This window comes from Colletes latitarsis, chromosome 8 (assembly GCF_051014445.1).
Source record: "Colletes latitarsis isolate SP2378_abdomen chromosome 8, iyColLati1, whole genome shotgun sequence".
NCBI lineage: Eukaryota > Metazoa > Arthropoda > Insecta > Hymenoptera > Colletidae > Colletes > Colletes latitarsis.
Genome location: NC_135141.1, coordinates 32,861,547 through 32,883,652, shown reverse-complemented (window position 1 = coordinate 32,883,652; position 22,106 = coordinate 32,861,547). Strand labels below are relative to the sequence as shown.

At 35.7% G+C, this 22,106-nt stretch overlaps 3 protein-coding genes across 4 annotated transcripts in view; 2 read left to right on the top strand and 1 right to left on the bottom strand.

Moving 5' to 3' along the window:
* The window catches only part of Sprt (PDZ domain-containing protein sprite), a 32,352-nt gene extending 29,175 nt beyond the window's left edge, over nt 1-3,177 (top strand). For both annotated transcript variants that reach the window (XM_076771898.1, XM_076771899.1), the window contains 3 exons: nt 413-674; nt 974-1,381; nt 1,524-3,177. In XM_076771898.1, the coding sequence (XP_076628013.1) occupies nt 413-674; nt 974-1,381; nt 1,524-1,922 (1,069 nt within the window). In that variant the 3' untranslated portion in view covers nt 1,923-3,177. The remainder of the gene's footprint in view (nt 1-412; nt 675-973; nt 1,382-1,523) is intronic.
* A 37-nt stretch (nt 3,178-3,214) lies between these two features.
* On the bottom strand, nt 3,215-4,784 carry Rfc4 (replication factor C subunit RfC4). Its single transcript, XM_076771913.1, has 6 exons — nt 4,657-4,784; nt 4,281-4,548; nt 3,951-4,199; nt 3,650-3,859; nt 3,458-3,571; nt 3,215-3,354 (listed from the first exon to the last, which is right to left on the bottom strand). Exons 1-6 carry the CDS (start codon nt 4,767-4,769, stop codon nt 3,250-3,252), a joined length of 1,059 nt encoding a protein of 352 aa, XP_076628028.1. The 5' UTR covers nt 4,770-4,784; the 3' UTR covers nt 3,215-3,249.
* A 1,690-nt stretch (nt 4,785-6,474) lies between these two features.
* LOC143344877 (neuronal calcium sensor 2) overlaps nt 6,475-22,106 on the top strand; it is a 103,836-nt gene continuing 88,204 nt past the window's right edge. Inside the window, exon 1 of the mRNA XM_076771431.1 lies at nt 6,475-7,012. The gene's annotated coding sequence lies outside the window, so the exon portion shown is untranslated. The remainder of the gene's footprint in view (nt 7,013-22,106) is intronic.

Sequence of the window (22,106 nt, the reverse complement as noted above, 5' to 3'; positions counted from 1 at the left end):
TTTCCGTGAACGTGAGAGAACAGTGATTTTTATCATAATATATGACTCTTCGCGTCGCGAATTTCTATTCCCTTCCTCGAACATTTTTCATTTCGTTAAATACAATGGAGATATTTTAGTTAGCCCTAGTTAACTCGCCCGGTATAATTGTCTATAGAAAAATATAATATAAAGAAGAAATAAATTTTATACAAGTAAAACGAATCTTAAAACTATTTTTAAAACTACTACGAACATACATGAATAGTTCATGCCAATTTGTAGGAAGGAAACTGTTCTGAGCGTCGTCAACCACTTTAATTAACTGGTATCGACATTGTAAGCCGTGTATGTGACGTTAAAAAAAAATTATTACCAATTAAGTGTAGTAATGCTCGAGACGTTCAGACGTATCAGTCAGTATTGTTTGCAGGATCTTGGAAGTAAACGGGAAACTTGTGGTGGGAGCAGGCAGGAGCGACTTAGCGAGGCTTCTGGCCGTCGCGCCCGACGCAGCGCAAATCGTGGTCCTTCGAAAAGGTGAATCCCTTGCAGCACTCCGCACACTGCGATCAGATAACCTTAGGTTGACTCACAGAATCGGATATCTCGAGGAACAGGTTAGGGATCTTCTGGCACCAAGTAGAGCCGAGGTCCCCGCGGATCCTCCGCCGACTCGTCAAGAACAAGTTCAGGTACGAGACGGAAATACTACATCACCGATCTTAAAAGTGTCTTCTACAAGTTCGACGAACTAATACCTTTTTTACGTGTAAATTTTTTTAATGCAAGATAATAAAATCTAAGGAAGTCATTTAACAATACGTTCGAGCCTCAAAAAACCGAATGGCTGCCATCGTGATTCAGCTTATCTGAAACAAACAAATCAAAAAACATTTTTTTTTAATGAAATATTGAAAACTACTTCGATTAAATATAGCATTGTCCCAGCCAAGTATTTTATTCTAAAATTTGTCTTTTCCTAATTATACAGGTTTTTCAAAAGGGACCACAAGTAACTGCATTAGTTGCAAACCTTCCTGGTCTCAATGTGAGAAATTCAATGGAGCTACGTCAGAGTCTACCTACAGTGAGAAACAGACACAGCGATCATTCGAAACGTTTGATAGAACCAAAAACTCTGAAGGACGTTAATTTGTCGTTGGATGCTGTATCAAACAATCATCATAAATCACGGACTAGGCAAAAGCATCAAGGGTTTCAATTGACCGGATCAACCGCGAGCTTGGATTGCAAACAAATACAAATACAATCGCAATTACAACGCAGAAGACCACCCCGGGTTGAATCAGCTATGGAACATTTGTCTAAAAATCGCAAAGACTCGTCGCAGACTCAGGCTTTAGATTTTGACTCTGAACCAACATATTATCGATTTCAGGTACATTGCGAATATTAACATAACCCCTACTGCGTCGTATTATTAGCGTGTTACATAGAAAATACATATCTATTTCCAATTAAACTTTCAAACAAGATACATGATAAAAATTCGAATACTTCAAGGCTTCCTACTGTTTCAGGACATACAATCACGAGCGTCAGAGAATTCCGACACATCGATGGTATACTGTTCCCAAGAGACGAAATCTCGTCCAGCTCCACCGAAAAAACCGTTACGACTGTCTTTGCATCGTGCAGCTAGCCTACAATCGGTGGAAAGCGCGCCACCTACTGCCCACCATGATATAGCTAAGAAACCAACAAAGAGGAATCATAAAGGCGATCCACCGATCGAGAAAAATACACGAGGGGACATAAATGAAGAAACGTGCAATCAAATTCAAGAATTGCAATATAATTCGCCTCAACCACCACCAAGGACTCCTTCGAGGGCAGAATCCTGCCAGAGTGCACTACGTTGGCCATCTCCTAAACCAAGACCACATTTAGCACCCGTTACGATGGAAAAGTGGTGCTAATCGAAGAAAATGTTATTGCGTGGATAATATTTGCGAATTTAGTTCTATTCGATGACATACATTCTTTATATAAACATTTTGCTTTTACGAAAAGCAAATCTTTTTGCATCTCCAAGGCTAGTAGTGTTGCGACGAAAATCTCATACGTAATTTGGCAAAATTTCATTAAAAATAACGAAAAGTATCAGGTACCGCGGAAAACACGATAGAACTTCCCACGTAAATATTAACATTATTGTAAAATGCTCAAATAACAATATTACAACAAATATATGGATACCGACAAGCTAAAAAAAAAGCCATTAGAGAATGATTTTACTAAAAAGGTAGAGAACCGTCTTGCATTGGAGAAGCAGAAAGCTTTGTTTCTTGATTTAGTATTGAATAATAATAATAATTGAAGATCTCCACTATTAAAGAAGAAATTTCATGTAACTTAGAAAGATTTTAGATAATAAGTATGTAAATAAAGTTTGATACTTTGATACTTGATACATGTATTTGAAGACTGAATTACTTCGAACGGAATTTGTTCACAGACTATTTTTTATAGGTTAATCCTCGAATAACAGTTTTAGCGACCGTATGGCGGACTCTGGGTTCATTTTGACACGAATTTCAATTTTATTATTTCGCATTCCAGCACAGTGATTATGATTGATTGTTCACAAACTCTATTAGTATTAATATTATTATTTATTAAAAATAAAAACTTCAGGACACTGGAATGAATAATTTGCTCGAGTCCAAATGTACCCGGAGACCTCTGGGCAAGGATTAAGTAAGTTAGAGTAGGTATATATCGTTTCCTTTTTGCCTACATCCGCCCTTTATAAAAATATTTCGTTGTGCGTATGTATTCTAATGAAGACACTATCGAATAAGACGAACAATTTAATCAATTAAAGTGCAAATTTGATTACTCGTTAAAATAATTAAAGCATAAGCTTATTAATATAAATATTACCATAAACGTTTCATACGAAACACGCGAAAGATGCCTTTCAAAAACATACTCAACCATTTAAAGTATTTAGTATTATTATAAGTCTAAGAAGGATTCTATTTTATTTTTGTGCGACAAAAGTTAGTTTAATAATTGAATTTTTTCTAATTGCTAGTCGAAGTTGATGAAATACAATGTCAAAAATATTACGAAATTCGAAGAAATATTTAGAGATACATGTAGTGTAATAAAATGCACTTATGCATTTAAAATGGCCACCACCACTCCTATTCAAGCAACTATTTTTCAATAAAGAATTCTGTAATACAAATATATAAATGGTTTTATTTTTAATAAACATAATCATTATAGATACAATGATCAAACAGGCTGCACAGCTGCCTTACAGAGCCGAGCTAAAAGACTATTCATTTGCAACAAACTGTTAATTCCATCTACTATTCCAAGATGAGTTATTCCAATTTCCTAAAATCAAAACATACGAATACGCGACTTTATTAATTTCATGAACAAGTAACAATTCCGTATGAAATAGATCGGAAAATAAACAAAATTTACTACAACTTACTTTTACAAAATCTAACTTTAATTTTTCATCAATTGGTAAGTTTTTACAAACTCTGAATATATTACTAATTAAATCTTCTGCAGAATATCCCATTGCCCATAAATGTTCCATTACCTGTTCATGTTTATTAAATGTATATTTCAAGTGTATATTATATATTATAATTTACTAAATAGTAACAGAATATCGTACCCCATATGCTTTACAAATTCTACCCTCTGAACAAAAGTCAAGCATTTCTTTAACGAGTAATGGATGTGGTTCATCGCAAACTTTAAACACATTTTCGCTATTTACATGACCAAAACCATTATACGTTGACTGTAAATTATTTAATGCTTGTCTCATGTCACCTTGAGCAGTGAACACTATTGCTTCTAAACCATCATCAGTGTATGAAATCTGCCCAAATATAATTCAAGCATGTTATTTCATATGTTACTAATATTACTAAACTTATATTGGTATATAGTAATACAATCTTTTTATCTACATTTTCCTTCCCACAAACTTCGAGAATCTTTGTTAAAACTTGCGCATCTGATAATTTTCCATATCGTAACATAGCACAACGTGACTGTATTGGTTCAATAATTTTTTCACTATTATTACAAGCTAATGCAAATCTAGTTGTATTACTATATATTTCCATGGTTCTGCGCAATGCCTGTTGTGCACCATCTGTCATGCTATCAGCTTCATCTAAAATTACTATTTTATGTTTTCCCTTTGGAAGGTTGACCTAGTTTTAAGTAATTATAAAATAGTTATTGCAGAAGTGTTTACAGTAAAACACAGCCTAAAATGTATCAAATGTATATACCCTCTTTTGGGCAAACATTTTAATTTTATTTCTAACAACATCTATTCCTCTGTCATTTGAAGCATTCAGCTCCAGCACCGATTCCTTAAAAGCTTGCCCTAAAAGAATACGTGCTAGGCACAAAATTGTTGTAGTTTTACCAACTCCTGGAGGCCCAGCAATGATTATATTTGGACAATTTCCATGTTTAGCAAACACAGAAAGTCTGGACACTGTGTCTTCATTACCAACAATATCCGAAAAAACGTGTGGTCTGTACTTTTCAATCCTAAACAAAAATGTTCAGTTTTACTATAAATTGCCTTTTTAAACAGTTAACCTCAACAACTTGATACCTGATCATTCATAGCTTGTGGTGCTTTGATTAATAACTTACCATGGTAAATTTAATAACTTGGCATCTTTTTCCTTATTTTTTGCATTAAAACTACTTGTAGACGGTAAAACTTCTATGTCCATTGATTCTTCGCCGGTTTTAACATCTGCCATCTTCAAAATTAAGTTTGCAACGCGGGAAAAATTTAGAGACTGTCTACACAAGCATAGAACATATAACATAAAGAGAAACAACAACATTTCATCACTTGTTTGTTAATGTTGAAAGCAAAATTGTATTATCGATTGATCTAATAAATAATCAGTATCATAAAACATCCGATACTGCATATCGAGGTGTGTATTACAAATTATTACACTTTACCAAGACAAATATTTTGTCTGTGTAGTACTGAAATCTTGTAAAGAATATGTTTTGATTTCTTGATAGTAATTGAATAAATATAACGCATAAAATTGAAGTAATTAGTGTACTACAGAATATATATGTAAAAAAGGGAAGGGATACATATTTAATTTTTAATGATATAGACAAAATAATTACAAGTTAGTCTTACACATAATGGATATTTTAACATTTGCACAATTCATATTCGGTTTATTATTTAAGTTAGTTATAAAGGGACTTTATTTGTAGTCACTGTGCCATTCAATATCATATTCAACGTTATCGACTGAAAGTTGAGTAAGATCTCAACGCTATTAGCGGTAGGAATTAAAATTAAATATCAAATTAAAATGTCAAATCTATGTTTTGTGTTACAAAAATTCGTTTAATGGATTAGCAAATAATCAAGCAAAAATCTGGCAGCTAAACAGAACCATTTCTTAATACACGCACTCAAAAGTTATACAGTGTAAAGATATACGTATATTCTTGACCAATCATAGTGAACCTAAAAGCAGTCAAGTAATTATACCTTTGCTATACAAAAATTAAAATTACGAACTAAAATTGTAATATTTATTGTTTCTTTTCAGATTCTTTGCATCATATATGTGCATGCTTAGATCCAGCAGAACTATTTCGATAATTTTGCTGATGACTTCCACAGAACAAAAACATCATTCATTCGTCACCGAGGAACTACTCGGATCGCATTCTACAGACGGTCAGTTGTACGTTATTTTGTATTTATCTGGCAATTAACTTGATTTGGATAATTAATTTGCATGTGCTACTACAATTAATTTGATTTACATTATGTTTGGGCTCATTTTAATCGGAAAAATCTTACTAGCCCGTCAATACTTTTTTCGTAAACGTATGACAAACGTTACAGAAAATGAAATTTTTTTTATTATCTGATAATTTTTTTGCTCGCGACTTGTCTTTGAATAGGAATAGGAAATAATTCTATACAAACTGATGGGAACATAGTGGGGACATTTTATTTAAATTTAAACGAACAAATTTTATTAAAGTAAAGGGGCTATTGCTGCATCGAATACGTTCAATCGTTTATGCCAACTTTATATAAATTCAAACATATGTTATTATTTTTTTATTATTATCAGGTAATTGTAACATTGTTTCGACGATTTGCAATTATTTCATTTTACATAATGCGTAATTCTTTAAGGTTATTGATTCATTATTGAATAACCACAATGGTATAACGTGATGTTTCAAAATGCTGTAGTGTTCTTAAAGATGTCGCTAGCGTCGGATGCATTTTTCGTGAAATCTCGTAAGATTGTCTTTCTTCATAAGCACCTTGTCGGTGGTTCGCGAAATGAGAATCCAATATGGCAGCCGTCGTGATATCTGCACAAGTGAGTGTCGCGGAAATGTTTTGAACTCGTCAAGTAATCGTGACAACCGGTCGACGTACAACGCATAGGTTAGTAAGGGAGAATTACGGTTTGTTCGTGTATTCGTTTCTTTTAATTCAATCGATCAATTTGTGTCAGGAAACCGGGCTTTTGTAAGAATCGTTTTTCTCATACGTTGGGACCGTTAAAGTATATACGTTCGGCCGCAGTATCGTTTCAATGCAGGCATAGGTTACCTCGTTTTTCTATCCTCGAATCGAACGTGTCGCGTTTAATAAAAATCGGGTGCGCGTTTCGTTCACTCAAGCATTGTATGTTTAATACCATGCTTTGCAATTGAATGTCTGATGCGTATACATTTTTGCTAGCGAGGGTGTGTGCATGTGCGTGTCAGGTGTGTGGATGCAGTCTTCGATGTATGAACGTGCGTGTCCGTCATTTGTTTTTGAATTGTCGCTTGTCTTTTCTTTTCCAACGAACAATGGTTGAGTGTCGCGCGTGTTTGAACATCAAGAAAGAAGATTCGTTAAGTGCTACTTCGGCACATCACGCCATGCTGTACGACAGCATGGTATCTCGACCTACCACCTATCGAACAATGCTGTTGCGGACAACATTTGGTAAGTTGTAATCATTTTTCCCACAACTTTCTTCTTTGCAATACCTCTATCTATGCTTCTTCGATAAAATCCTCTTAACAACAGCTTTCGAATATTTCGTATTTCGATACCATTGAACGATATATTATTTGAAAGATCGAAAGACAGTGAATGCAGTATTCAGTTTATTACCTTTGAGAATGGGGGCCATTAGTAATTAATTATTTTAAAGACTATTTCGGATAGTTATGTAAATACGCATGTGCGGAAACGTCGTTTCATTTGTTGTAATATACTGATAATTATTTCCGCTTGGCCCTGAAAAATATTTGATTGTTAACAGGACATGATTCTTTACACCAGTGTTTCTCAAACTGTGATTCGCGGCCCCCTGGGGTTTGCGGGGAAAAATTGGAAATATATTATACTGTAGATTTAAAAACATGCTTCTTGTAGTATTTTATTATATAATTAAATTTTAAGAAGTGTCATGAGACCTAAAAAATTATTTTAAAATTAATTTTTTACATTGAAAAGTATGTCTTGTTTAAACTATATTACGATTTTTTAAATATAAATCATTTCTAGGAAGAAACACATTTAAAATATATTTAAAAAATAAAAATTTAGTTGTACTTCTGGGGACCGTTGCAAATTTGCTATTATTGATAGGTTTCGCAAAGAAATAAAGTTTACAAAACACTGCTGTATAGATATTTGTAGACAGATAGTATACATATGTTATATCTAATTTTTTAATTATATAATCAATGTCTTTTTTAATTGTAACAAATAATGTGGAAATATTATAGTTGAGGAATTTATAATTTGCTTTTAGTTTGATGGTTAATTAAAGTTTTTAAAATGTCAACCTTTAAATTAATCAAATATGCCTGTAACATAAAACATAGCTAGAAGTTAATTTGGTTTTCGTAATCTGTGGAACTTCTTATTATTTCATTTAATCATAGTGATAGCGAATTGTGTACTTCATGAGGTTTATTGGATGAACCATTCTATTCTGTTGCAATGCAGTATTTCAACTGATGTAGATTTTCAAGTTGTTCCCTTTATGCATACACTGCTCTAGAAAGATTTTTCAAATTATCTATTATAGTTAAATCCAAGGAATGAGGAGGCAATTGTAAAAAAGGAATTTTTTTTATAAGAAATGTATATCTATATGTCAGATAATGAATTTTGTCCCTGCAATATATTTTAAACACATATTGTGTTCTATGTTTAAATTCAGATAACTGATATTGTCTCTCTGCTTTCTAAAATGTTAATGTCTTTCTTAAAATTATAGCTGATGTGACCAGAAATGGTTATACTAGATCCACCCATTAATACATTAATATATCAATCATTAGAGTCAATAACTGTTTAATTATATTTTCATTGTATCACTATAAACCTACCACTTGGATGTAAAATTTTTTTTAGCAATGATATTCTGTGAATTATTCGTTCCAATGGGCATTTTTTATGTAAACTGTGTAACTATTTAATATTCTTAAAATTTTCGTTTTGAGCAATTGAATTTTACAAGATCTCATTTGCCAAGTATAATAATCCGTCTATCTAGATTAATCAGAAACTTTTGGGACACCCTGTATGGTACATATTATAGGCGCACCATTTAATTATTGAATGTCGAGAATTATTCATCTTGTATGCAATTACGGTAGATGTCCATGTTTATCTGTGTAGTTCATTTCTAGGCATGTGCCTGATGAATAATTTGACGATGTAAACTTAACAAATTGTGATAAGTTTTATTATTACGTTTCTGTAGCCATATTATTTACATAAATCTATCATATCGAGCAATATGTGGAATGCTTCGGTTAAACCTCGCGTGGCGGTGCCTGGTCTAATTTCCTCTATTTGACACACGATATGTGCGCTATGTTTATGGTATAACGATAAAAAAAAAAACGAGTCTCGAAGCAATGCATTTTAATAGTTGTTCGGATATTAAGCAATAAAGGTTTTTCAAATGCACAAATTAGTAAGAATTTAATAAACGCGTATTAATCAAATTTACGATAATTGTTTGTTTTATTAAAATAAGTCGAGGGTATGCACTTAATTAAAAATCTCTGTGAATTTTAGGTCAAAATCAGTACAGTTTAAATTTGATTTCGTCAAAAGTACGTTTATGGTTGATGTTCTTTGAAGTGTACTTAGGTAATCGACATCAGAATATTTCGAGAAGCAATGTTTAGTGCCAGTTAAGATCTTCAAAGTGTTCTGGCGCTGTACAAAGTCTGGGAAAACTTAGGGTATACTCTCGAGCTCTTGAGGATTTTATCAGACAATAAATTTACACCCATCAGCACCGACCATGCGTCCACAAATTAATTGCAGAAGCACAAGAGAAGTCTAGAGGATGCTTGCATTAGAGTTGACTCCTTCAAGTTCTGTTTGTATTCACTATGAGTTGTACCGTCACATCTCCATTTAGATACAACCGTTAGGTTCTTCAGCTTGTTTACTAACAGTGCTTAAAATATTAGCTTACGCCTGAATAATTGTTTGAAGACGATTCAATAAGTTTCGTATTTTCTTTACTTCGATATAAGGCAATATAAATTTTTTATTTAATTCGTGGCACAAATTCCTTTTATCGTATCCAGCAACTTTGTTAGTTTCTCCTATCGGTGCATGCATAATGTCTCCAATTTCTTCCCTTGAAATCTCATTTAAAAATTGGAAGAGCGAAGGTGCTTGTGTCTGTAAAGAAAAGTAATTTTTATTTTTTAGACATCCGTGAAATAATATATATATATTATAAGGATTACTTTTCCGAATTTTAGAGACGGATGAACCCATTTGCAAACATAATAAAATGCCACTTATTCGGTGTTGAGTAATAGCTATTTTCCAACTGTACGATCTTTTACGATCCACTTCTTATCGACATCAGTGTCTCGAGCCACTTGAATCTTCTCTCCTTCGATCTCTCCTTTATTCCGAATCCTACGGCCATTGCGTTGGCGTTGACATTTGGTTATTTTCTTCGAGTAGGGTTTTTTCTCGCGGCTCTCGCCAAAGGTGGGTCTCTCAATTTGAAAAACCAAATAAAACCACCGTCTCGTTGTAACGAATATACAGGGTGGTCCACGGAGTATGAATAAAAGAAGGTTAATAGTTTTGAAACGAAAAGAAATAAGTTGGTATAATATGACAGCAACATTTTTTTGAAAAAAAAAGATTTTCACGAGTTTTAAGTTTAGGAAACTTAATCCAATAATTTTTCTATAACTCTCGTTAATCCTCTGCAACTGCAGACCGTACGAATCGGCTTGCAGCCGTGCCAATTTGTTATAGGACTCCCGATGGATAGCAGCAGAAACTGCAATGCAGTTCTCCAGGGACGTCTTCTAAATTCTGCATCGAGAATATATTTAAATTTAATCAAATACACTATAATATAAATTAATAAATCTAACAGACTCATAAAGATCATATTTCAAAGATCAGAAAATGTATTTGCTATATTTGTTAGTATTGTTCGTTAAAAAAAATTCCGAAAATACATCTATTTGTCAGATCGTAACTGTGACCCCCTCCCCCCACACGTAGCAGCTGGGAAAAGAGTTCTTACGTAAAAGGCATCGACGACTGTTCTTAGAATATTGTATTTCCTCTCCGAATGATCGAGGTCGAGGTACAATGCTAATGCTTGAGCTGGTGTTAGGCATTTACTTTTATTCTTAACATCCAATCCTGAAAAGCGTATAGATACGATTGTAGTAAAAAAGAATCTCTGACAATTCAGCTATTCTGCTGATTTTCTCTTTGTTTTCCACGAACAATATTCGAATAATTTTTACGATCGTCCGTGAGGAGTGTCTTTGGAATTGATTGAACTCCGTGGGAAGGATCTTCGAACTCGTAACAAAATTTGAATATAATTTCTCTGAATCACTCGAATTAAAGAAAACAATTTTTCGCCCGAATTTACACGCATTTCTTTATGAATTCTGAATGTTTAAAATATGTATATCGTTTCGTTCGAGCGATTCTTATCACGCAAAGCCCAGCGAATTGTTTCCGTTGATAGGATCGCGTTCTCGACGCAATGTTCATTGCGACACAAATATTTTCGGGCTAATTTTAATTTGGTCTTGCTACGTAGTGCACCTTATATATCATACTAAATAATAAATGATAATTTATTAGGCACATGAGCGTATAAAAAAAGAGACAGAAGTTGAAATTCACACGATTCTAAACTATAGAGGATAAAACGTAATGTAGATATAAAAAAGAATCTAGTAACTTCTATTTTTATTACCAATGAAATGAATAATTTCATGGGCGCCAATAATTTCAAAATTTTTCTATAAATATAATATTTTTATACATTAGAATCGGAAGAATGCAGAAATTATCGAAACGTAGAATTCCTTCGGTCTAAAAATACAAATTTATTGCGGTTCAGGTGTCTTGAGAGTGTCTAGACACCGTATCTAAAATAATAATCACGTGCACTGTCCGGCTGTGAGAAGGAAGAAACACTTAATAAATTTGGATCTCTTTGTATGCTAATTTTGTGAATCGCGTATATCTATAGGGAGTCTCGTAATAACGTGGGGGGACCCACGTCCCTCGTGAATTTAACATTTAAAAATAGTTGAATTTGTTTACCGCGATATTATTAAACGAGTCAAATAACCTCCTAAATCTTAGCCGTCGCTCGCTCGTTGTTTGTTGGAAAATTATTCAAGTTCGAAAAATATGACACTCGTTTGTAGTAATACGATAGGAAACGATACCTAACCTAATCCAACTTAAACTAACCTGAATTAGTATTGGCTGGGGCAGATAAAAATGCGGCCGCCTACGTCAGAACGAAACGTAACCTAAATCAAACCCAATACTTTATATCTATACATTGTTGGTGAACGTATCGATGAAACTTTCTTTTTGTTAATAACATTGTAACAAACGGTGCGTGGCGGTTAGAATCTTCTGTAGGTTAATTAGGAGGATATTCTCTATAGTATATGTCAAGGTCAAGGTCATTGAAGCTACTTCCTCTTTGCTATACAAAGTGTTCGACCACCCCTAGGAAAAATTTTAATAGAGGATTCTAAAGGCCAAAATAAGACGAAAATCAAGGATACTAATTTGTTGATCGAGGCTTCGTTAAAAAGTTATAGAAACATTTCCGGCCACACGTTTTTATGAGTCATTTCAGTTTATTCTATTGATAAGAGTATGGTGTTTAAATTCGTTCGATACAAGAAATTGCACAATTGTATACGTTCATCAGTTTTGATTAGACTTTAAGAAAAGAACGACCAAAATGAAAGTAACGAGTGTTTTGTCCAGACCGAAGACGATCAGCCTTCGAGTACACAAAATCAATAAAGAAACTCTGCCACTCGAAACTACGCTTGGATAATTTTTTTCTTCTCGTAAAATAAGTACAATGGAATTAATACGATTTTCAAAAGCATCGCGTTGGTTCTGGAATTTCTGTGACCCAGTTGCACTTTTGCAAATATACGTTTAACGGTGGTTGTGTTGTAGATTGCGGTGAATACGAGTCTCTTAGAAACGGTCTTTCTGCACTTTGCACTTTCTAAAAGCTCAAGGTATAGAAAGATGGTAACGATCCAACTGACGATATATTGTGTAGCGATTGCTAAATAGTTGCACAATCCTCTCCACGAAATCTGTGAATCAACCATTTTGGCACTACATGCATATTTCGCACCGCGCCATCGCTGTAGACCTTGTTTTGATTGTTCTTAGTTTTTACGTTAATTAACCCATTTACGTCCAAACTGAAAATTTAAGATCTCGCGTAAAGGATGAACTCCCAACGATAAAACTAAAAAGATCGCCTCCAAGGCCATAAACAATACTGTTTACCGATTATTACCTTATCAACGAGGACTGCATTTACAAATGCATATCCACCGAGTCATTCTTTTAAATATACGAAACATCGATGAAAAATCAAGAATATCAATTTGTCGATTGAAGCTTCAAACATATGCAAATTTATTGAAAGACGTTACCCTAAGTGATAACATCGATTATTTAAATTACTCTCGGTACGAGGAATCTAGTTCTCGTGCACCTTAAATATCTCCGTTGTTTTTGACGACCCTTTTCCATGGAGAAACGTTCAGGGAGGAAAATGTTATACGCAAAGAACATTTTCCATAATTTAAACAATTGTTTTTCTTCGACCTTTCGTATATCGTAAAAACGTGAAACCGAAATTAATAACTTAAAACATTGTTATGATACAACGGATCTGCGTAGACGAGTGCCAAACCAGGGCGTCCGCGGTTTCTCGATATTTATGCGATTATTTTGTACGGATCCTCGGAAATAAAACGACCCGAACAACGGTTTTAGTTCCGTCATGTTGGTTTTTCCGCATTGCGCCTCGATTTGAGGCGGTCGTATTTTTCCTTTCAATTTTACCGGTTCGCGCGTCGAATTATATATGAAATATTTTCCAAAAATAACAAAAACGGTTCCAGCGAACTGGAAACGTCGCTTGTTTCGAGTTCAGTCGACGATAAGTGTACTTTTAGCTCGACGCGTATCTCAGGTGCATCCTGCAACCAGTTAAAATTATTTTTACCAAGAATTAACGAATCCGAGCGACCTGATTCGTTTCTTTGTTGCTCGAATCCTCTTCGTCGACATTATCACGAGACGTAGTTTCTCGTAATTATATGTACTCCTGTTCGGAGAGATTCCCGTAGAGAACGAACCACCTGCGTTCCGTAATATCAATTTTCTTTAAGCCCATTTGCAATAAAAATCTGTGGTCTAGGCGTGTCAAGTAGTGGGGATACTCTTCGCTTATCCAATCGAAAATGAGTCGCAGTTATCCAAGCATTGTTATACATGTACAAATTCAGAAAAGATAACTCTGTTTCACGAAATAAACTTTGTTTGTTTCAAGAATAATTTAAAGCCTCGTGGATCGTTTATTTTTTCATCATTTTTATTAACTGTGCCTCTTTGTCAGACCTCGTTTTGAAACAGAGAGGAAACCATATCTGTCGTCGTAGTCTCTGTTAAGCTCTGAACAAATTGACTAGGTTTATAACAGAATATCGGTGTAATTAACTGTACAAAGTCTGCATAAACATGGCACCGTCCGAATTCGCGAGAAAAGAGAAAAGGCAGCTCTCGAGTGAATGTAAACGCAAGAATACTTTGCATGAAAAGCAGCAATTAAGCCTGTTGATTAGTCTCGTAGATTCGAGCGGGGACAATTTATTGAAGCGGTGCCAAAATAATGAGTGGATTAATTCTGCGGTTCGTTTGAGGGTTTGGTGAAGAACCAGTTCAAGTCTAATTCTTGGCCTCCTCGGCGGATAAGACTCTAGTAGTACACAGTCGTTGATACGTAACAAGAATAATAAGTTGGTAGGCTGAAAAACGTGTTCAGTGGGGACAGGTCAACGATTTCGACGGTACATTGTTGAAAAGTCTGAGCATTCGCGGACGTTCGCGGTGATTACCAATATGGCCGACCAATGACGTCAACGGGACGACGATCAAGCGACAGATTAGGCGCGAAAAGGCAGCTCGACTCGCCTCGTTCGAGCAACTGCCATTATTCTACATCAGCAGGATCCCAAGATATTTGTCAGTAAAATGGAAAAGAATCTTTTTCTATCATTTTTATAATTTTCCTTGCAGAATTGAGCGTGTTTGAGGCACTGTAACAGTGAAAAGTAGAAATTATTTGAATTACCAAAAATCTTGGCGAAATCCAAGTCGAATAATGGGACTCTAAAATCTGAGGTTGATTTTCGTATCTCGTCCGGCGAAGATAAAGCGCACAAAGAAAATGTCAGAGATCACGCCCTGTCGGAAAAGGAGGAGGGATCCTATTTGTTCTTATTAACTGAAGAATTGCGAGGCGAATAGATATATCTAACTCTCTAATTAAGAACGGATAATTTTAGGTGAGGTCTGTGTTTGAGGAAAGTGAAGTGGTTTCACACGAATGCTACGTACGTATCTATTCAATTCGTCCTTAATATGCGTCTTTTCAAACGATTTCGCGACCTCGGGACATATTCGTAATCGCACAATAGAATTGAAAAATTATATGAAATGTTAACGCGCCGCACATTTTACCGCCGAATATATCAGTTTTCGTACGTTTCTTTTTTTTCCCCGACGAGAAATCAGAATAAATTGGGTAAAGATATTCGCGTGAAAACTAATTGAAAACGAATTGCTCGAACGAGACATTCAAAAAGTAATAAAGAAGAAAGATTATTTTTATTGTTAAAACTGAAGTTTCAGGGTCTTCGTCGGGTACCGTGGTAACATAAATAATTTAATTTCATTGCCATAAGCTATGCTACCCTTTACCTAACGCCTGCTGCACGTGTTCCGTTAAATAAGGCAGCGTGTAATTATTTTTATAATTATTTATACTTACTACCTTGACCTTTTTCTTCAATGGGAAGGCGATACAGCGGAGGAAGACTGCTTTATCCCTTGTGTTACAAGGTTGTTTATTAGGTAAACATGTAACATATATGCAGTCTTGTACGCACAGGATCGTACAAATTTAATGAGCAGATCAATAACAGAAACTATAAATCAGTCGAGAAAACGACGAATTAAAAATTCATTAGAATTAAATTCGAATTAAATGAATTAATATTTAAAGATAATAAAATATAGATGAATTATTTTATTACTCTAGTATTCTTTTTAATGAATAATTTCACTGACAAAACAATCTTGTATATGTATGGAGCAATGCTTCGCTAACTGCGAGTCGTGTTCGATCGGATAAGTGAAAGGTAGTCATCTCCACTATTGAGAGGGGGCTCCCCTTGACACACACGAAGCTTAACTAACGTCGAGTAGTATAACCTGATCTGGCTTCGAAAGGTGAAACTTTTACCAACTTATTTACGAGAGTTTTGCGATTAAAATACCAAACACGATATAATTTGTTTCGTGTTTGGTCTTATTTTAATCAGAGAAACCTCACGAATATATTATTAAAGGTACAAAGCCAAAGTAGCTCGCTTTGTGCCTTTCAGAGGCCGAACTGAAAATTAACCGTGCATTTATAACTGTGAGACTTCGATCTCGTGCTTCTCTTTGCTTTCATTGTTAAGACATATTTAAATTCAGTATGTTTAACTTTTTGTTAGTTAAGAATGACGAGAAACAAGCTCATCAGAATATTCAGCCACTTAGGTCGATCTAAGCCCGCACGATACGGTGCAGAATGAATCGTTGGTTAATCCGGAAATATCGTGGTGTACATACAAGTAATTAATCGCGTGTTTACCTGAGATATCATTAATCCTAAATAGATATCGTAACGTATATAAAGGATGGCGCGTTTAATACGAGAACAAATGCGTACTGTTGCTTGGAACAAACGAGAAGCAAATATAATGCAAACGAGTCCCTATATATTCCTTAGTTTTGGAATTCTCAAACCAGAAACTTATTTCTTTACGGTTATATGGGTCATCGCTGAAGATGGTTCAGAATTAGGACCGAAACCTATTTACGATCGTAAATACGCATAACCCATTCTGAATGTTGCATACTGACATATTCTTCGACCAGTCTCTCCGACAAAATCAATGCTACCAGGAAGGTACTTGGGTACTTTCTTGGCTAAGTTTATTTTACCTCGTGCATCGAACAAAATACAAGTCGCTTTTAGATATAAATTATTGTCCTTGCACGGATTAAAAAAGCTACCCAGGAAAATACTGTTTTCAAATCTGTTGGCTCGTCCGTTACATCATTAGCATGCTTTCTCTTTTAGATTCTGGCTTCTTTTGAAGTGAAAAGCTCATCCACTCGTCGCGCGTGTCAATGGCGCGAAGTTCAACTTCAATTTGCAACACTCTCGTCAAATCGAGCTACCGTGTTCTCCCGTCATTTTCATTTTTCCAGTCCGTTTCTCTAATCAAATCAAAATAACTGTTAACCGTGTTTCGAAGTCTACGATTCGTTAAGATGTTACAAATAATGCTCAACGTATTCCCATAAGACAATGCAATCCATAGAGCAACGTACCAACAAATTTCTTTCTGATAACGTCGCTGTGCAATTACCGTCCTTTTCATTCGATAAGGTTGTTCCGAGAATGTTATATTTTTACCGATAGCAGAAACAGGCTTTCCTGCTTTCACTTTTGTTACAGCATTAACCGATGTCTCTCTTTTCCTATATATTTCGATTTTATAATAAATTTCGTACCGTAGAATTTCATTTAATAAAATCCATAGTGACATTTCCTGCAATTATATTTTTTTTAAAGGTGCTTGAGTTTGTTTCAAACGACTGGTTAACCTACTCCTTTCCTAGACTACGTTATCACGCTCGACGTATGATTTGGTTTGATTGGATTCGTGCACGATTTCGTTCCCAGTTATCTGTAACAATAATAAATATCGCGCGAATTTTTCTGTGTATCTTTGCCGGGTGTTGTATACATCGGTAGCGTTTTTAAGAACTAGTGTATTCAGCTCTGACTTGGCCAGAGACAATTGATTACGTTATGATTTCCGGCACACACGATGACGCACGAAAACTGATTTGTAGTACGGAGAGTATCCGTCAACGGACAGTCCATTAAAACGACGTTCTTTCGTTGTTGAAAACGATAAGAAAAATAGAAACGTGGCAAAATAAATACGATTAGTAAAGAGACGGAATTAATTTTATTTTTATATTTACTTTGACGAATATAAAACCATTTAATTTAATTTCAAGCTTTATTTCATTACACGATTAAATTATAGCTTCTTTGAAAAGTGCTTGATAATTGCCACAATGTCCCACAGATTTTTTATCGAATTTTGAGTGTGCTGGCCAGTTGAATAAATTAACATTAAATGTTTCGAACCATGTTTATGCGATTTTTATGTATCGGAATATTATCTTGTCACCTGGCTATCTAATCTTGTTAAACCCTTTATTTTGACTTATGTTTGGGCACCATTCAGAATCAAGATAGAATATATCACGAATTATGAATGATAGAAACTGAGCCACCTTGCCAATTCGTCGAGTGCTACGTATTCACATTGTTGTGATCGTGTAAATTGTTTAGGACACTGTCGTGAAATCTGGAACGATGCCATAATTTCGACGGCAATAATGTCCGCCTGGCAGGCTTCTAAAACTTCCAATGATTTATTTCGCTCTTCTTAGCGACGATTTATCCACCGTTGAATTGATATCTTGTCGATAAATTGCCAATCGGGGATGATGCCACGGTTCCGACGCATTATTTCCGGTGTGGACTTGGAATAGTCAAACTCTCGTCGCTACGTACAACGTTGTGACCTTATCTCGACGGACATTTTACGTTCATCGTATTTATCAGTTCACGGTTCGATCAATTTTAATAAATACCATTATTATTACACATATTCGGTTTTACAAGCAAGTATTTAAAAGGATAGTCTTTTCTTTCCATCTTTGCATTTGGTCTGCGAAATATTCCGAGTAAAAGAAAATCAACTAGTGGTCATTTTAAATAAAATAGGTCACGACAAACATTTCGACATGGAATATGTCTAACCGTGTGTGTTAGATACTTTAGATATCTGGAAATAAAGTTAGATGTAGCAAAAAACCGCGGAAACTTTCAAGGATGACCCAACATTCCGCCAACTTAGGAAATTTGGTTCTGGTTAACGTTGGAGGGTTGGACTTTCTGGAAATCGGCTCGCTAGGGACTTGGTTTATATATAGAATCTTTAATCGATGAAAGAACATTCGTCAACAGGGAACAACGAAACCAAAGTACCAAGAAATACTTGATATCAAGTCAGCTTCTTAACAATGCGTCTTCAGTATGCAGAGTCTCGCTCGATTTCTCATTCTCTATCTTGATCGCTGCTGTGGCGCGTTGCTTGATAAAGATTTTCTGTGATACGAGGCGTGGGGTTTACACCAAATCGATAAGGATCTGCGAACTGCTGGCTCGAATAGCTCGCGAAATGTATTTCATAGGCGTAGGATCGGTTTGTTCTTAATTTAAAAAATCCCTAGGGCACTTAAACTTTGTTTCCTAAAAGAGATCAGCCTAGAGTTTGTTACAGTTAAGTTTAGGGTTTCAGTTACCATTCCTTTCCTTTACTCTTAGCATCCACAAATGATGCTTGTCTTGGGTGTCATACGTGCAGATACAATGTACAAATTCCCTATTTTACCAGTGACTTTAGACCCTATATTCTTGTCGGTTCCTACCTTGTCGACCTCCCCCTTTCCCCTAGGGTAGTTATAAAGACGACGAGACCTACCTTGTCTGCAGGTGGGAACTTGCTTATTCTGTTTTATCGATTGTACTAGTATGTTATGTTTTTTCGATGATTTTTTTTTATTTACTTGCGTAGATAACCATTTCGATAAAATAAGCAGGGGTTAAGAGTCTAACTAGGACGTTCATGCTCAATATACTTTTCTTGATTAACAATACAGGAACTCGTAAAAATAGACAATGACAATAAGTAAGGAGTTTCGAAACGCAAAAACGAAAACGTTCGATCAGAAACTTTACGCTGGAAGGTAAAATAACGAAATTCAGATTTGGGTCAAAATGGACGCGGCGTCCGCCATTCGGTCGCCAAGACGGTCCGTCGCCCGAAGGTTAAAAACGAATGAACATTAGATACGTGGAGTTCCAATCTGTAACCCACGTCCCTCTTCGTACTCTAGAATTTTGGCAAATTATTAAAGACTTGAAAATCTTGAGAAGATCCGAATAAATGTAATTGTAATTAAAGAAATATTAGATTATGCGTTCGATCGTTACACAATCTTAGATCCACTCAGCATCCCCTTCGTTGCAAGACAACATGGCGACCTAATTCCCTGGTTGCCAACTTAATGACCAAAATAGATCCACTTCAAATTATCTAAAATGCCTTCAATTGTTAGGCACTGTCTGGCAATGACGCTTAACGAAGGATTAATCATCCTGTGTTCTTCTATGTAATTTATCGAGTACTCTTTTAATCTAATCGATGGATGTTTCTAGTAGTGTTTCAGATCAGTTGGCATCTTTTCCTCTGCGTGGGCCATTCCACGCCAAATCGATCACTCTTGCATCTCGAAATCAGGAATTTTCATATCAAAACATGTTACAGTCCATTTGAAATTGAACAATCTCTTCAGGTTTACAATCTTTATCAATTTGTACAAAAACTGCTTTTACAAACGAATGTTTTTTCTTTCTAATTGAGAAATCTTTCTGAGGGGGGCTTTTACCAAGCTTTAACGAAGTCTTCCTTTTTTATTTCAATCACTTTAAATGGATTCTGTGGCCTACTTTTTCGAATTAATTCAGCCCACTTCAATGGAGAGTACGCAGCTTCATTTTTTTAATTAAACAGAAATCTTTATTGCGCGGCATAAACGCGCGCCATGGAAATAGAAATTCATATTTAACGAAATCAAAGTGTCTTCCTTCACTTGTACAAATTTCTGCTTTAACCGCAGGTTAAGAAAGCAGAGTAGACCAGTTTCCCTTTAAGCATTTATTTGCTTGCGATGTTATGGAATTTTAATATGATTCTGCTTTAGACGGGATAAATTCCACAGCGCTACAAAGTGGTAAAACAAAGTGGACGCTGCATTGCAGGAGCAATTTCATGGTGTAACAAATAGAAATAGATGTATGCCTTTATCACCGAGCTCATAAAGCCAAATAACCATCCAAATGGTTGCGCTGAAGGCATGATAAAATAACGCATAGTTGAATTTATTGTTAAAACAAATGGAACTGAGGATAAATTTTCGGTCTATTACAAATAATTTTAACGTGACAGGGAACAATTGTAAAAAGCTATTTTATTTGGAATTCTCTTGGTTTCTTAGATAGGAACTTCAAGTTTGATGTTTTAGTTAAATAAGACTTTCACCAGTTACATATTGACTACTAAGGATAGTTTTAATTAGGAAGATCAAATAATATAATATAATATAAATAATTCTTAAACCCCCAAACATTAAAAGGGATAAAAAAGAGAAATTTCCCCCTTAAGCAGTATAATTTTCTCTAGTATCTTAAAGAACAGTTTTAAATTCGCAGCCATTAGCTCGGTGTTACCCACGAAGAAGAATTTCTTCATCGTGGGTAACACCGATTACCAGGTCTCACCACGTGGAGGTTGCTGCGAGTGGAGACCCAAAGGGAGATAGATGGAATCCAAGTTCCATCGATCTCCCTTTCGCTATTTTACAATCTGAATGACTAAACTAAGAAGATAGAAGGAACCCAAGTCCCTCCGATCTTCTAGTTTAGTTGTGCCAAGTAATTATTTAGTTTAAAGAGGAGTGAAGCTAAGTTGTGAGAGACGCGACGCGACGCGATGCTGAACCGTACAGCGGATCCGAGGACCGAACCTACTGCACTTGCTAACTCGATCTCTATAGAAAAATGAATGCTGCATCCCTGAATCGAGGTCTCCATTTCTCCAACGCAACCCGCCGGGAGCCCGAAGGACCCGACTTGGGTTGTCTGACAAAGAGAGAGTACCTGAGACAGGAACGACTCCCGCTGGAAGGTGTGCGTTTCCGCTGGATACGGAAACTCCACACCTTCCAGCGAAGAAACATTTTCCTTCAATCGAGCTACCAAGAGAAGCCGGTTAGACCTTTCGGACCAACTGGACGGCCGATCACATGTTCCATACAATGGAAGAGCGGTGATCGAAGCGAGAAACGAAAGAACGAGTCGAGTGAAGCTACTTGTTAAATAATTACTTGACATACGGGGACGCGTACAATGGTCGTCGACGCTTAAGTCTAGTTTAATTATACCAAGTAATTATTTGGTTCAAAGAGGAGTGAAGCTAAGTTGTGAGAGACGCGACGCGACGCGATGCTGAACCGTACAGCGGATTCGAGGACCGAACCTACTGCACTTGCTAACTCGATCTCTATAGAAAAATGAATGCTGCACCCCTGAATCGAGGTCTCCATTTCTCCAACGCAACCCGCCGGGAGCCCGAAGGACCCGACTTAGGTTGTCTGACAAAGAGAGAGTACCTGAGACAGGAACGACTCCCGCTGGAAGGTGTGCGTTTCCGCTGGATACGGAAACTCCACACCTTCC